The sequence below is a fragment of the Entelurus aequoreus genome, linkage group LG27 (assembly GCF_033978785.1).
Source record: "Entelurus aequoreus isolate RoL-2023_Sb linkage group LG27, RoL_Eaeq_v1.1, whole genome shotgun sequence".
Lineage (NCBI taxonomy): Eukaryota > Metazoa > Chordata > Actinopteri > Syngnathiformes > Syngnathidae > Entelurus > Entelurus aequoreus.
In genome coordinates, this window is record NC_084757.1 from 16,483,706 (window position 1) to 16,501,122 (window position 17,417).

General features: G+C 39.1%; 1 protein-coding gene across 17 annotated transcripts in view; it reads right to left on the reverse strand.

The window, feature by feature from the left end:
* Nucleotides 1–17,417, reverse strand: part of fryl (furry homolog, like) — a 180,379-nt gene that overhangs the window by 38,563 nt on the left and 124,399 nt on the right. For 11 of the 17 annotated variants that reach the window (XM_062039111.1, XM_062039110.1, XM_062039108.1 and 8 more), the window contains 12 exons: nt 17,314–17,398; nt 11,328–11,443; nt 9,939–10,089; nt 9,760–9,863; nt 9,500–9,682; nt 7,266–7,467; nt 6,161–6,282; nt 5,891–6,078; nt 4,143–4,237; nt 3,475–4,070; nt 1,551–1,819; nt 1,333–1,473 (listed from right to left, as the gene is read on the reverse strand). In XM_062039111.1, the coding sequence (XP_061895095.1) occupies nt 1,333–1,473; nt 1,551–1,819; nt 3,475–4,070; nt 4,143–4,237; nt 5,891–6,078; nt 6,161–6,282; nt 7,266–7,467; nt 9,500–9,682; nt 9,760–9,863; nt 9,939–10,089; nt 11,328–11,443; nt 17,314–17,398 (2,252 nt within the window). The remainder of the gene's footprint in view (nt 1–1,332; nt 1,474–1,550; nt 1,820–3,474; nt 4,071–4,142; nt 4,238–5,890; nt 6,079–6,160; nt 6,283–7,265; nt 7,468–9,499; nt 9,683–9,759; nt 9,864–9,938; nt 10,090–11,327; nt 11,444–17,313; nt 17,399–17,417) is intronic. The other 6 variants (XM_062039105.1, XM_062039103.1, XM_062039098.1 and 3 more) reach the window with 1 other exon arrangement.

Genomic DNA, 17,417 nt, shown 5'->3' on the forward strand with positions numbered 1-17,417 from the left:
ACTGCCTTGATCACAGCGCTTAAAAAAAACAACCAAGTGCAGCAAGGAGATTAGCAGTGCACAGGCTCCTCATACAAAAAGGCAATTCTGCTAGCCTGGGGCCGTCGTGGTAATGTGCAGCAGTTCTATAAGACCATCAGGCAAAGGCTGCTAAAAGGTTCCGCAGAGAGCCTTTGTTTTTCTTGTTATCCTTTTAACAGGAAGCCTGTATTAACATTGATTGAAAAAGTTTAAGTTCAATAACAAATGTCAGTGCCTTAAAAGCAATGAACCTCACCGCACTACAGTTACAAAAGCAGTGTCACACTATGCTAACATAAGATTCCAACAACAAACTTCCCAGGGAAAAACCAAAGAAACAGTGATTTTCCAGCCATAAAGATACAGAAACAGAAGCCATCGGAACTTTTGTCAGCAAAAAAGTATGCCTACAGTCCCGAACTGAACCACACTGTTATGATCATGCAACGTAAACATCTGACTGAATCTGTTATCTTTATTGATTGTATTTGTAATTGGAGTAAAGTCACTCTTGAAAGGTACTTTTGTCTATAAAATATCCCGGACACAGTGCTGTCGTCAAGGGTGCCAGAAAAACCAACCGCACACTTGCGACCTTCAGAATAAATATGCTTAGATGTTGTTGTTTGTATTTGGTTATTTGAAGGACACTGTGCAGTTACATTAAAAAGATGGATGCACCAGATTTAGCACCATGCTGATTTCCATCTGTAGGCCTTTGCGTTACATTCGGTGTGTCTACCCAAACAAAATAATAGTCCCAGAAGAACAGCTTACATATTTACTATTATTTTGCACTTAAAGAAACAATACCTTAATGCAATTTGCAGTGTTGGAATGTTGCAATACATTTACACTTTCACCTGCAATTCCTTTCTTGTTATTTATTTAAGGTTTGAACTGTCCAAAGTTGTTCAAGGTGAAGAGAAAAAAACTCTGTAAATTGTTTATTTTAACAGATTTGAGACATTTTCAATATATAAGTGCAGATCGAATCTAGTTGAAATTTAAAACCTTATGAATCGAAATGTAATCGATTTGGAAAATTGTTCATGATACCCAACCCTAATTGTAAACATTACCATACTGTAAGTTGAGAATCACAATGCAAAAAGAAAAAAATAGGTACATGAAGGAAAAAACATTTTTTTTGTCCTTTTTTGGTCTTATTTTCCTTTTTTTTTTTTGCATTTTGACACTCGACTTACAGCTAAATTGGAACACTTGAAGGTAAACACAGGGATATCAGATATGGATCACTTGAAAGTACACGTAAACATACATATAGACACTTAAGTTTTAAAGGCTCACCTGAACGTATTTGCCTATGATCTTCATTATCTCCAGGTTAAACTGTTTGACCGGGGCAGCTGACAGCTCAATATGACTCAGCAGGCTGTAGATGAGCTGCAGTAAGGACTGCTGCATGCTCGGAAGCCCCTTCTCCAGCAACTGTCAAACAGCGAAACACAGGTGGTTAAATATTGAGGCTGGGAGAGTTCCGTCCGATTGCTTTTCTGGCATAGTACCTCAGCCAAGTAGGTCACCAGGTTCAAGGTTATCTCGGCGAAGGCGTCGTGAAGGTAGCGGCACACCACGTTGATCCAGTTGGGGCAGTCGCGGGAGTAGCTGTGCGTGCTGTACAGGCTCATCATGTGCGCCAGGTTGGAGAGGGTGGCCGACTTATCCTCGGCGCACACTTTCGCGATCCTGTCCGCCGTCTCCTTGCAGAAGGCGGTGGGGCTGTCAAAGTGCTGGATGAGGTGCGGCAGGAGGCAGAGGATGTTCAGAGGGAAACCTGCCACGGGAGTGTCACAGGAAGTACCATGAATGTGAGGAGATGCCACAGCCCATTTGCCTAATGAGTGCTCTGATAATCTGTGCTTAAGTTCGGCAAGCTTTCCCATTCTTGGTACGATTGTAAGAGGTAGGCAGTGGCGAAACTAATGGGGGCACAAGACGAGATCCTTTTAAACCCTGTGCTATCGTGCGCAAAAACCCAGGGCTTTTAGCTCTTAGCTGGGTAGTCAGCGCGCTCGCCTCTCATTCCAGTGACCAGGGTTCTTGCCCCGCTGAGAGCAGTGGGAAAAACTAAATGCAGCTGATAGAGAGAGAGTACACCACCGCTACACTTGCTCTCTTCTTTTCCTTTTTCTTACGCATTGCCGCTTCCACTTTTATGTTAATATGAACGTCAAGTCATGTTAACTTTTTAGTAAAAATGCTAGCTTGTACTCTGTTGACAAGTGATTGATGACGTTGGTGGACGGTTGATGACGACCTCATCAGTTATTTCACCTTTTTTTTGTTAAGTACATAACTTCACGTGTTCATTCATAGTTTTGATGCCTTCAGTGACAATCTACAATGTAAATAGTCATGAAAATAAAGAAAACACATTGAATGAGAAGGTGTGTCCAAACTGTTGGCCTGTACTGTATATAATAGCATTGTTAGAATAATTGTATCTAAGTTATCACAATACTTTGTGTTGAAATGAGTTCCCGCCGAGAAGACAAAAGCTGTCTTTGAACCTACCAAGAAGAAGGCTTGTAAAACTCCACTGTGTAGGGGGGAAGCAACATGAAGGTGTTCTGTTTCTTTCATGTATTGTAATCAACAGAAATATATTGTCTTGACCCAAGAACTACAAAAGCGAAGAGGAAGCAGGACCAGACTCCCCTCCAGGCACCGCTTCTTTGAACTGTTTTACGACCTTTCATTTGAACTGTTCTGTAACCAAAGGCAACGCTGTTTACGACCCACATCCCTTAGAAACAACTGCTGCCATGTAATCAGGGAAAGTCCAAATAAAAAGAGGTGGCGTACAGTCTTTCGCCAGAGCGTGTTGAGACACTGTTCAAGGGTACAGTGTCCAAGCGTCTCTCCTCAATTTGAGCCAAATTTAATTCTGTTTCTGTTTAATTCTTTGCTTCTTGTCTTGTTTAATAGATGTCATCAGTGTTTGAACCTGACAAGCATATTATAGCAATATAACTAATATTGGTTAATATTTAAGTCACGAAATGTAAATGGAGTATTGTTGGTTTTTGGATGTTTTTTATTGGGTTTTATGGACGGAATAGAGGACCTCCCATTGGCTTCGCTGTGAGCCGAACTCTTATTTACGAGCTAGAATGCATTAAAAAAACAAACATCCGTCATCATGTTTTTCATAATGATTGTGAGCAATAGGCAAAATTCTAAAAAAGTGCAGTTCCCCTTTGATAATCAGAATGACTCTGGAAATTATCTACAAAGTCAGCGAATTTGCATAAGTACAGCAATAAAGAATTGATGGGACAAGCAAACGAAGCGTGAATGTCATCGTGAGCGCAGGCTAGAAGTTGTGCCCAAATCCAGAACGCTACAAATATCCAAGTGTGAATGTAATTACGCCCTAAAATCAGGTTATTTTTCCTGACCTTCAAAAAGCAACTTCTTAACACTTGCCTGCCAGTTGTGATGGGTCAACAAGCGTGTGCCTGGAGACACTGATGAGCTTGCTGAGCAGCTGGATGGTGAGCTCCTGCGTGGACACTGAGGTGAAGCCTTTCAGGAAGAGCTGCAGCAGGCCCGGGAAGCTGTACCACTTGAGCTGGGCCTGGATGCGCTCCAAATGTTCCCTGCTGTCGGCGCGGTCCAGAGGCAGCTGGCCCAACAGCTTATTGAGGAGCCGCAGCGCCAGCAGGTACTCAAACTCGTAGTCCGACTCCAGCAGCGAGGCGGCGATCCAGAAGACGGTGGCCATCAGATTGGCGGGATCCACCGGGGGGTTGGTGTCCCGCCCCGGGCCCCCTCCGCCGCCCAACGATGATAAGCTGCGGGTGCGCGCCAGGTTCCCGTGGCTGCCCTCGAGTCGGTCTGCCACGTCTAAGGTGTTACTCCGCGGCCTGTTGACTTTCCGCTCGCTCATCAGACTGGCTCGAAGGGAGTGGCTGCGATTGTGCACAGATTCGAAAATCCTGCCGGTGCTCAGGTTCAGCTGGCCCGTGCTTTTTCTGTTGGCCGCAAACTTGGGCCCCAACAAGTGATCACAAGTGGAGGTTCTGAAAGGACAGTGGACTGTGAACAAAGGAGGACGACGAGCCGCACAGGCGGGGACGGGAATGAGGACGTACTCTACTAAGGCGGTGAGGAGGTCGTAGTTTTTGACCGTGTCTGCCAGCGTGTCAATGCCAGACTCCAGTGTGAGAAGCAGTTCGATGACAAAGCCCTAAAGAGAACAAAAAAGTAAAATGTGAACGTTAATTACTCTTAAAGTTGTTGATAGGGATAGACTACCGATTACTGTAATTGTTGTAATTACACTATAACCTAAACCACAAAGAGGATGGGGGTGGAATTATAAACAGGTAATCATTCTCTTCTTGCTGAAATGTAAAACCTTATATGTAAAAATGTATACATTTACTTTTTTTAACAACTTTAATAAGGATTTGGAGTGCATGGGAAAGTGGAAAGAAAAACAGGGCCCTCATTGGCCACATGGTCATTTATAAAATACATTGCACAACACAACAGAACTCAACTTTTAAAAGCCATAAGGTCATTGTAAACAGTACTACGACTGCCACCTTTTGGAATCAATTAAGTGAACATTCAAACCCTTGATTTACTGAATCAAAAATAGTGCAGTGGTTCTCAAATTTCTTTTCACCAAGTACCACCTCAGAAAACACTTGGCCCTTTAAGTACCACCGTAATGACCAACACTACAATACAGTAGCGTAGTACGCATAAATGTTCATTAAAAACAAGGCAGAGGTTTTATTTAACAAGTACCGGTATATTTTTGGCCACTGTAACATTACACACAGTTTGAACATTAGCACTGTGATTGAATATTAAATTAAGTTATTCTTTGGCGTACAACTAGATGGCACCCACGTACCACAGTTTGAAAATCGCTGATTTAGTGCATTTGAAAACAGCTAAGATTATGCACAAAGCAAATTATAACCTTCTACCCAAGAATGTACAACCATTCTTTTCAACAAAAGAGAAAAAGCTAATTTAAAACATTTGTACACAAGTACAACACTTAAGACATTTAGTACATCAGTATGTAGAATTAAATTATGCAATGGATTAGGCAAAGTCAAAGTACTAATATAATCCACTTTAGAAAACTGTTCAAACTCAAAGTATTTGTAAAGTACAAGAAAGAAGAATCCTGATAAACATATTGAACATTATTTAAAAATGAGATAATCTGATTCATCACATCATGTAAACCATAAATTACTTATTTATTTATGAGAACTTTATTTATTCATCTATGTAATAATTATTTACCTAATTATTTAATTATTCATTCACTGTTGTTACAAATATGTTACAAAATTGCTATTAAACGAAAAGGGGTAGGATTAAATAAGCTTCCTTCTGTTCCTTTTCATTATACATTACAAAGTTGCTCACAGCCACAGCAGTCATTGCCTATTTTTATTGACACGAGTAGTTATTAACATTTGTAGACAACCCACTAGGCAGCTATAGGAGACCCAGTTGTAAATTGAATGGAGGCAATTAGTGGAGCATTTACAGTAATTGGGAAAATTAACAATTGATCAAACCATTATTTTTTTTTAAACGTGCCTCCTTGTTGTATTGAGCAAAATGACGCTCTGCATGGATCAGTCAAGTTGTTCTTCAAGACACAAACTAGTTAAAACTAAGTCAACAGCGCCTCTATTGGTTGCAGCTGAGTAGTGCACTCCATTTTAAACAGTGCACTACTCAGTATTATTTGAGTAGTATTATTACGTAATACTACAAGCGCTTGTTTACCTTAACTAAATCCATATAGCTTTGTACTTTTAAAGGTTATTTTCCAATATGGAGTATGAGTGCAACACACACTGACCTGAGCTTCCTCCCCGGGATCCCCAACAGTCTCCACCAGCCTGGAGAGAATGTCGGACAACGTGGCGGGAGTAAGAGGTTGCTTGAGTGCCCTGAATATCTGGAAGGAGCGGCCGGCATAGTGGCGAGAGGAGCACGAGAGAGCTGTTTGCAGGGCCACCTCGCTCAGCAATGACTCCAGCTGGAAACCTGAGGAGAGGAACCAGAAGAATAGAGCACGATATCTTGGGAGTTTAATTCTATTCGGGAAGTAGTCAGCAGCCACACGGACCTGGCTGGGAATGTTTGAAGACGGTGACCACGTGTCTGACGAACACACTCAGCTGGTCGGCGCTCTTGATGTTAGGGTTCTTGGGCGACACGTCTTCGTGGTTCCACAGCGGCCCACGCTTCCTACAAACACGACACACACACAGACCAACATTATACACGGCAAAAACTGAAATCTAAGTAAGATTAAATATCTCAAATAAGGGTGATATTTGCTTATTTTCTGTCTGATAAGATAATTCTTCTCACTAAGCAGATTTTATGTTAGTGTTTACTTGTTTTAAGGGTTTTGGTCCTAAATGATCTCAGTAAGATATTACAGCTTGTAGCTGAGATTTTATGACCTATATTGAGTAAAACATGCTTGAAACTAGAATATCAACTGTTGCAAAGCTGTGTCATCAACACTCACAAGTATAAAACTAGTTTTTAAAAGTAATAATTTCTTACTTCAAGCATGAAAAAAAAATCATGATGCCGACCGAGCGCATATCATTATGTCAAGATAATGGCACTAGCATTTACTTAATTTAAGAATATTTTTCAACATGTTGAGCAAAAAGGTCTCTTTTTTTTTTCTACCAAGAAAAGTTCACTTGTTATTAGTGAGAATATACTTATTTTAAGGTATTTTTGGGTTCATTGAGGTTAGCTAATTTTACTTGTTTTGGAAAGTCTTGACAAGCTGAATTTTCTTGTTCTATTGGCAGATAATTTTGCTTAGTTCAAATAAAATACCTTTAGTTTTTGTATTTTTTTTCTTGTTTTTGAACACTGACTTTTTGCAGTGTAAGGCTGCAACAGCTCCAAATGTGCAAGAATGAGATGACAACGTTTCAAAATCACGCCATGCAGCATTCAAATACCAGTCAGCCATTAAGGCCATTAAGTCGCACAAAAAGACAAAATGTGTCAATTACACTTCATCCTTTCTTTTTGAACACTGACTTTTTGCAGTGTAAGGCTGCAACAGCTCCAAATGTGCAAGAATGAGATGACAACGTTTCAAAATCACGCCATGCAGCATTCAAATACCAGTCAGCCATTAAGGCCATTAAGTCGCACAAAAAGACAAAATGTGTCAATTACACTTCATCCTTTCTCACCTTGAGGTAATGAACTCTATGAGAGCTTTGACCTTATCGTCCTTCTCAGCAGCGACGTCCACCTCGCTAAGGAGCGAGGGGGTCAGGTGGGACAGAGTGGACCCCGCCGCTCCGAGACTTATGCTGGACGACGTGGAGCTGGAGCTGAGGCCGGAGTCGGTCACAGGCGACGGCTGAGAGTCGGGCAACAATTCTTGCACTCCTGCAAGGGGAGAGAAGTTCAACGTTTGAACCTCAGATCAGCAAGCATCACATAACTCACTCGCATAAGTGAGTGTGATGCTTTTTCTGTGGATTTTTGTGGCATTTTACATTTTTCCCCTCCAACATCAGAGCTTTCTTTTTTATACTTAGGAGCTTTTTAAGAAGTGAGATATATGAGGCACATTTAAATGGTTAATTCAAGTACAGACTCAGCGTTTTTGTTGTTTGATGCAATAATAGTACAGTAGTCAACTTATTTTTCACACTGAATCAATACAAAGGGAATCGATACCAGTACGCAACAATACCAATTTTCGGTACCTTTGTGTGTGTTAATAAATGTTAATTGTTTATTAACACAATCTCATTTTCTAATTTAACAGTGACAGATTATGATAACTATGCTGGCCGGTTTTTATATAATCTTTTTTTTTACACTTCTGAGTCTCAAGTACTTATGGTAGACTTTGCATGTAGTTGCAATTTCAAGACAAAAGGTGGCAGTAGTGTATAGGCTACAGTGTGTTGCCTAGCCAGGAAGTAGTCTTTGTCTTTACCATGAATTGATTCACGTGGACCCCGACTTAAACAAGTTGAAAAACTTATTCGGGTGTTACCATTTAGTGGTCAATTGTACGGAATATGTACTGTACTGTGCAATCTACTAATAAAAGTCTCAATCAATCAATCAGTCATGAAGCTGAACGTGTCAGGCTAGTTTTACCTTGGGCACGACGGAATATTTATACTGTAAGTGCAGTACTTATTACACACCAGCTGTTTGATTTTAACTTGCGTCTTAGTTGTAGTTTTCATTACCAAATTTGGAAATCGCCATGTAAAATTGCTGATGCTAATCAGTACCAAGTATTTGGCAAAGCCAATGTAAATTAGCATCGAGCTAGCACATTTTGAACAGGGCAGCCTTACTGTACTTTAGAGCATTTTCTATCAGGCTTACTTGCTCTGTTGGCATTGAAAATTGCAACATCACCGGTTCCATGTCTGCAACCGGACATCATCTTACAGGCAACAAAAGTATTGAAATTTGGTAACGTTTGATTTTAAGTGAATCGATACTCGATAGTACTAGCGAAATTTGGTTGGTGCCAATAAAAGTACATGATTCGGTACCCCATCCCTACTTGTACGAAAGTTAGGAATGCTAAAATGTTACTTAGAGGGGTCATATTATGACATTTTTCTACATTTAAAAGACTTCCTTGTGGTCTACAGAACATGTAATGGTGGTTATTTGGCCAAAAGGTTGCATAGATTGTTTTTACAGACCATCTTCAAACCGCTTCCTGACCGTGTCTTTTTGTGGCAGTGTCTCCACTTCGACTTTGTCTTCTCCCCGCCATCTTTGTTGTAGTTTTTAGCATTTCCATATGGAGTCTACTGACAGATTTAAGTTTGAACTATCCGCTACTTTTTATTAGAAATTATAAATGTGCATGTATGAGCCAGTCTGCCCCACAACAAGGGAATAGAGACAAAGAAGGAGTTTATTGACTACATGCCAGACTAGAATGGCAGACTAACACAAAGCTATTTGGGTAAAACTTTACCATATGTGGAGATAATTGCATTGTCATCACACTTGGGAAAAATGTCACAAAAGGGCAAATTCCAAACGGCTCGTTTGGAGGAAGTATGAAAGAAGGCAAGATTCTTTGATATACTGTATATCTCCGCCATGCCTCTGTGGTTTGATTTCACATTTTCTGGACTCTTGCAGATCCCAAAACAGGTACCAATAGGTAAGAAAAGTTGGTTTTGCATAATAGTTCCCATTTTGACATGGCATTAATAAAAGGGTTTACAGCTTATTTTTACACTTACGACGGTGAAGAATGTTAATAAAAAGTTCCTTAAGAAAGCCTGTTCATATTTTTAAATTTTTACAATGTCTGAAACATATCATATTCCCCTTTTATTTTAGAAATACAAACAATTTAAAGGTTGACCAGCTTCCGGCTTGTTTATGTACAGACTGAACCGCCACTTCCCATTCTAAAGCACCGCACCTGTGAAGTGGAACTCTGGTGCGGCCGGCTTGACGGTCAAGACTCGCGGGTCGTTGAACTCCCTGTTGCGTAAGAGCACCATGGCCAACCCCTGAACGTTGCTGTTTGCTCCCTGGACAATGAGCAGGTGCAGTAGGAGGCGCTTGCAGTGCTCGTACACCTCCGGGTGTTGGTGATCGAACCCTGGAAGGAAACAAGGAGACGGCGACGTCAGCAAGTAGAGAGACGTCAGCACGGGAAGCCATCAGCAAGCTAGTTACCTATAAAAATTGCATGCAGCAATAGTTGCAAATAGGCACTCCACTCCACTTTGACGCCATGGTCCACAATGAGGTCAGTTAGTAGGATGACGGCGATGTTACATCTGCAAAACAGGAAGCTGACAATGAGGACGGACACCGGGAAAGGCGAGAGCAGGGGGAATGGTGGAATCGTGTACCTGTGCAGGGCTACAGCAGGGGCGGTGGTCTCTGGTAGGTAATCCACCAGAGGAGACCAGCAGCCGCCTGTCGGGGGGAAAGGGAGCGGCTCCGGACGGTTGTGATCCATCACCTTCAAACGAAAGTTAGCGTAAAGCGGCATCGAGTCACCTGAGGGAAGAAGAATGTATATGTTTGATAGGGACCTTTAAAAGGGGAACTGGAATTTTGCCTATCATACGCAATCCCTATGTAAGACAAGAACACACGTTTTTCTTTTTATGCACTCAAACGCATAAAAAAACGTTAGCAAAAGTCCGCTAACAATGGAATCAATGGGAGTCGCTCTATTCCGCTTACAAAGCACTCATATGTAATGTAGTAACAGGTAAATTCATCATATTATTATTATATTTACACTTACTGTAATGTAATAATTATATTATTTACACGCTCATTTTAAGCATATGGTGGCATATTAATTTCACAGACGCATCACAACGTTCGCTTTTCCCTTCAACAGCAACAACACTACTCATGACAGACTTTGTGAGAGCCAACAACGATAACTTTGGGACAAATGATGATCAAAAAACTGTATTTTTGAGCCTGAAGATAAGGAGGATGAGCAACAAGTTTTAGAAGATGTGCGCTAAACGGATCCAGATTTAGTGAAACAAGATTCATGTAGCAGTATTGCTAAGGACTACACAGGATATATAAACTTTGAACATTATAAGACAACCCCTTACTGTACAATGTCTGCTCTCACTAGGATGCCGACTGATAGGATGTACATATCTTCCTGTTGGACGAAGAATCAATCATAATCCCCACGAAGGGTTACAAATAAAAAGTTGCAGCAGACCAGCGGCTTTTCGTGTGTTTCTCTCCATCTCCGGGTCTAAGTTGAATGTCACAGATGAACAACTTCTCGGTTTATGGCTACAAACTTCTATTATCAAGGTGAGAGACATGATTAATAATGTAGAATTACCTTTCACCAAGTTAGAGGCGATCATGATACAGCAGCTCAATATGTCAACACTGCAGCAGCTCTCTGTGATCACGGCACGGCTAAATGTAGTTTACCTGCAATAGCGCTTATGATAACAATATCGCTAATACTTGGTTGATATTCAGGTCACAAGATGTAAATGGAGTTTTGTTGGTGGCTTCTGGATGCATTTTGAGAGTGATTTACAGGCAGAATGGATTACTCCCATTATCTGCATTACTTACCACCTAGAATGAGCAGATTATTACCTATTAGAATGAAAACATTTTTTTTTTTAAATGTACATACAGTATGTGTTCTTGTCTCTCATGGGGATTGTGAATGCTAGGAAAATGTCCTTAAAAAAAGGGCAGTTTCCCTTTAAGAGTGATCTGAAGAAGTCTGGTCTTACCTTTCTCCTCTTCATAGGAGCCCCCTGAGCTGCTGCTGTAACGAGACTCCAGGCGGTGGTGCTGGCGGTTCAGGTTGGTGTTTAGGCCGCTGTAGATGTCCAGGTGGGGGTAACTACTGAACACGTCAATGCAGACTTCAATGCAATGACAATTGTGGACCCTCTCTAAACGTACTTTTTTTTTTTAGTAGCCGGTGAATTACAGGCAAAACTACAGCAGTAAAATATGCTTTAAACTTTATACCTATATTCCTGTACATAAATGAATGAATGAATGAATGAAATAAGTTTATTTCGGTCATGTAATCAACCATCAACCATTTTGTGTGACCAGTTTAACAATACAGATTATACATATTTAACAATCATACACATTTACACACAAAAAGAAAAGAAAAGAAAAAGAATGACCGAAAAAGGAATAGGCTGAAGCCAAAGCTTATATTTGCCTATCCTATACCTTCACTGAAAATTAGATTGCCTGGAACATCAACGTTAAAAAAAAAAATCCATGGGATGAAAGTAATTGTTTCTATATTTTATAATTTTCAATTATTTCACCTTTCAAGGTTTTCTTAAACCTTAACAAAGGTTTAAAAAATGTTTTAAAGGTGAAACTAAAAAAATGCAAAAATCGTGCAAAAGTTCATTCACGTCAGCAATTCAACTTCAAATGTGAAATTAATACGTGATATAAACTCACAAGTATTTGTAACAATTTTGATGATCACGGCTTACAGTTTTTGAAAATGTTCTGAGATTCTAATGCAAGGTTTTCATATGCTGTAAGCCATAATCATTAACATTATATCAAAAGAAGGCTTGAAATATATTGACTTGCATGTTATGAGGCTATGTCATACATTAGTTTCACCTTGTAAATCTAATTGCTGGAATAAACGAAACTTTGCACGATGTTACAATTTTTTGAGTTTCACCAGTACTACTCACAGGGGAGGTGTTTCTTCAGCTAAACTGCTAAGAGGATGGGGTGTTAATTTAAAGCAGGCAATAACTGGAAAGAGGTTGTTATTTCTGCCATTTTTAAATACAGTAATGCCTCGTTTTTTGCTGTTAATTGGTTTTGTTAATTTGGTTTTGACCGTAATAAATGCATTTCCGCAAAGTAGGAATAAAAAAATAAAAAACTTGAACAGACTTCTAAATACGTTTTTCAACATTATGAGAGCCCTCTATACATGAAATAACACCCTTTAGTCACTGTTACACTATTTTAAGACAAGATAGTAATGCTTCCTGAAGCTGAGCCAATCAGTGGCCATATTACTGAACATCGCAATCTGATTGGATTGGTTTCATCTAGTGGCCAATACTACAGCAGTGTTGATACTTTTAGTTTATTTAAGCATTATAATGCTTGAAAAATGCTTCATCTAAGACCAAAGACGAGTAAAATATGCTTTAAAAAAAGAAATAGATGAATTAGCGATGTGGTGAAGCCGCAACATTTGAAGTTGAGTTGAGTTGAGTTGAGTTTGAGTTTATTTCGAACATGCAAGCATACAAAATGATACATCACAATTTCCAGTTTCTTTTCAACATGTTCGAAAAGGAGTAGGAAGAAGCAGAGCTTATTTAATCCTACCCCTTTTCTTTACATAACAGTTGCAAAACTTTTTGTTCACTTCCTGTTCACAATTTTTTTAACAATAAACTCCATAAGTAATCACAATAAAAATAAATAAATAATAGTAAGAATTTAATAATAATAATTGGTGAAGTAAGTCCTATTTCATATGATGAGATAAGTAAGATTACTTTAAGAATGAATGAATGGATGGATGAAATAAATTGAGAATGTTTGTCATGGTTCTTCTTTGTACTTTGTAAACACTTTAAGTTTGAAGAGTTTCTTGAAGTGTATCATATTAGTACATTGTTTGATTGCTTTGCTTAATCCATTCCATAATTTAATTCCACATACTGATATACTGAAGGTCTTAAGTGTTGTACGTGCAAACAAATGTTTTAAATTACGTTTTTCTCTAAGATTATATTTCTCCTCTTTTTTTGAGAAGAATTGTTGTATATTCTTGGGTAGCAGGTTATAGTTTGCTTTGTGCATAATTTTAGCTGTTTGCAAATTCACTATGTCGTGGAATTTCAGTATTTTTGATTCAATAAATAAAGGGTTTGTATTTTCTCTATATCCAACTATGTATTATTCTAATAAAGTTCAAAACAAAAGCTATCATCCATCGAATAACTTTACTGAGAGATTTTAGCAGGGTAAAACACATGACGAACACTTTTGCGACCAACCGGAAACATAGCAACCAGGCTAGCAACGCACCTCCTTTACGGCAGCTGTCGCAACGTTCTTAAAACAACCGCAGCACATACATATATATACAACATATCTCCCTTTTTTAACTTTTGTTTTTCTTTCCTTGTAAACAAAACAAAATCACACTGTAGATGTGTTGTCTGTCTAATTATAAATAATGCAGACGAGGCGTGTTGGCTGAGTTCTTGACGTTTACTTTCACAGCGTGGCAACATGCAACACTTTTCGGGGCTACCGCGCATGCTCGTAACTCCCATTGCATGCTGGGTAGTGTAGTTGTTATATTCTCTCGCTCATAACATTTTTCCCCCTATAAAGAAATAATGTTAACTCAATAAAGTGTATTTCTTTTTTTAGCTTTAACTTTTCATTTTTTAGCATTGTAACCACATTTGCAAAGAACTTTTCTCTTCATAGAATTTTCTTTCAATAAAGAAATAAAGTGCAAAAATGTCAAAGCATCATAACAAACAGTTATGTCAAATAGCAGCAGAAGTGCACTTTTTGGAGAGCTGTATTATTTTCAGTTTTGTGCCCAAGGGACTGATTTTATTTAACACTATATTATTATTTATACACCTATAGTGATCACAGAGACAGGTTGTTTTTGTGTTACTGTATATATTTGTTTCTCTGAAAAATCCCACTTAATATACTTTGGGTAACAACAGTCAATATTTATTTATTTTATTTTATTTTTTTAGGTGGGTAACAGTCAATATTTATTTATTTATTAGATTTTATTTTTTTATTATATAATAAAAGTGAGCTTTTGTTAAACCAAATATTGTGTGTTTTTTTCCATATACAACAACCTATCTGGACTCGATAAGAGAATAGATAAGGAATCGGTTCGATAAGAGGATTCGATAATAGGCTCGAACTCGATAATTCCTTATCAAACATCATCCCTAGATACGAGTGCCGCAGATTATGGGTTTTTCGGGATATGAGCTGTCTTTTTTATCTTATTTAGTTTATCTATTAATAGTTATTAGTTAAGTTACAAGCAAAAATTCAGACTACGAGATGCCCCACCGCTACTGCTTAAGATCTGACCAAAATATCCAGTGTGGTACTCGCTAGCATTAGCTCTTAGCTACAAATGGACATAACTTTGTTTTTCCAACCAAGGTAACGAAAGAAAGTGAGTGTGAAGAAAACCTTTTTTAATGAAAGAAAAAAATAATTAAAAACTTGGTGAAGCAGCTCGAGTGTGGCACAGCTAGTCTGCATCATACTGACTCAGAATGAGTTGATAACACCAGCCAAGGATGTTAAAATATCTTAACGGCAAACATTTATACATGAAAATAAGGAAAAGCAGCTGATGATGTGTTTGACAAAGAAGCAGCTGGAAGGAGATACCGTAGAAGTCCACTCTCCAAAGTAATACATGCTGTACATTATTATTACATTACTTCATAAAACTTTTTTGTGCTACATTTTTTGTACTACATTCTATTGCAGACCTGGGCATTCTGCGGCCCGCGGGCCGCATCCGGCCCTTTGTGCGTCCCTGTCCGGCCCGCGTGAGGCCAATTATAAATTACAAAATAAATTTTAAAAAGTATCTATGTCGAGTGTGCAATACAACGGTGCTGCTTTTGTTTTGAAAATCGTTATTTGTTTTACTTCCGGGTGGACGTATGCGTGTGCGTGATTGTGAGTGAATGTGAACAGCTGCAATTACAAAATAAAGTTGAAAAAACATCTATGTCGTGCGCGCAATACAACTGTGCTGCTTTAATTTTGAAAAGTATTATTTATGGGCGTGTGTCCGTGTGTAACCTGCGAGTGAAGGTGCACATGCAGCGACAAGTGATGCACGGTTTACACCCGAGACGCTAAAAAGAGAAAAGTTGATGAGGAATGGCGTGTTTTCAACAAGACATAGACTGCAAAGCAACGTCCCCTCACCTAAGGTGCGTGCCTTCGCAATTGCGCACTGCTCAAGCGTCTGCTGCGCGCAGCAAGTATATGCCGCGCACCAAATCAAATCCCATCTGAATTCTAAACAAAATAAACATATTTATTCTATGGAATTTTGCAATGCAACTTTGAGTGACAGTGACAACAAGCGGCCCTAAGTGTGTTCGTCAACACCGTTCAATTGAACATCGTTCAATTATTGTAACGTCTATCGAGATGCTTCGAGGACAGGAATTATATCGATCACTTTATTGAGCAAAACTGTTTATATTCGGACATAACCACACCAAAAACATGAGTAAAACACTTCTATCTCGAAAAACTAGTCATTCTCTGCCGTACAAACCAGGTCAAAACCAACTTGTCATCTGTCACCAACACGCATAGCACTAAACCACTGGTGCGTTTATGGCCACACAAAAAGTCGGACAACTCAAACACCACACAAAGTTACACTATGACTCCTCAGTCATACGTGTGCTTATTTTACTGTCATTTATTATTAATGTAAATTTATTTATATTAGTCATGGAATGCTGTTACACACACTATGTTGAAGTATTACTATTATTATTAATTATTATTATTATTATTATTATTTATCTTACGGTATATATCAAAAATAATATTGAGCAAAATTTAATTGAAATATTGTCGATGTGGCCCTCCAGCAGTGCTCGGGTAGCTCATGCGGCCCCCGGTAAAAATTAATTGCCCACCCCTGTTCTATTGTATTGGTTTTCCATACAATATTATACTACTAGTACTTTTTTGGGAAATTGCTTGAATCTTGAAAATGTGAGTAGAAAAGATTGCTTCTTGTTGATTCAAGCTAAAGTGTTATTCAAATAAGATGTGAATTAATTGGCCAATAATTGTTAACTTGATTGTTTGCATCCGTAATTCAATTACATCTAATAATTATCTTACTACAAATAACAGGAATATAGGAAACTTCTTCTGCAGTGTCCAGTATCCAGTATTTATTTCACAGTAACACTGGTTGATTTTTTTAGCTAAAAAGTTACTGAATCGATTTTAACTCACTGAATTGTTCTGGATTTTATTGCTCTAAAAAAATTAGATTGTCCCTGAATCGTATCAGCAACCTCAAATATCAAATCGAATCGTTGTTCAAACAAATCGTTACACCTCTAGTATAAAGGCAAAATAAAAACAATACCCATCACTAATGCTCATTACTCAATGCAGCTGCTCTTCTGGCGTTAATAAAAAATACATCGGGAAGTTTCCAACAGCCAGGGCTATTAATGTCAATATTCTTTGACCTGCTGGTCAGTGGCCTAGTGGTTAGAGTGTCCGCCCTGAGATCGGTAGGTTGTGAGTTCAAACCCCGGCCGAGTCATACCAAAGACTATACAAATGGGACCCATTACCACCCTGCTTGGCACTCAGCATCAAAGGTTGGAATTGGGGGTTAAATCACCGAAAATGATTCCCTGGCGTGGCCACCGCTGCTGCCCACTGCTCCCCTCACCTCCCAGGGGGTGATCAAGGGTGATGGGTCAAATGCAGAGAATAATTTCGCCACACCTAGTGTGTGAGTGACTATCATTGGTACTTTTAACTTTTTATTTGCTTTTGTAGCCCATGAACCTGGCAACTAAAGGAAACTTGTTAATTGAAGAGGTATGTACGATATTTGAGATTAATCTTAAATCCAGAAAGTACATCGAAACAAACGTGACTGCCCACCGTAATTAAGAAAGCAGCTATAAATTGTACCTGTCCTCCATGTTTGAATCTTTGACCTTGCTCTCATGATGGCCGTCGTGTCCTGGCACCATGGTGTTAGTGCTGGAAGTCGTACCTGTGCGAGACAAGACGTG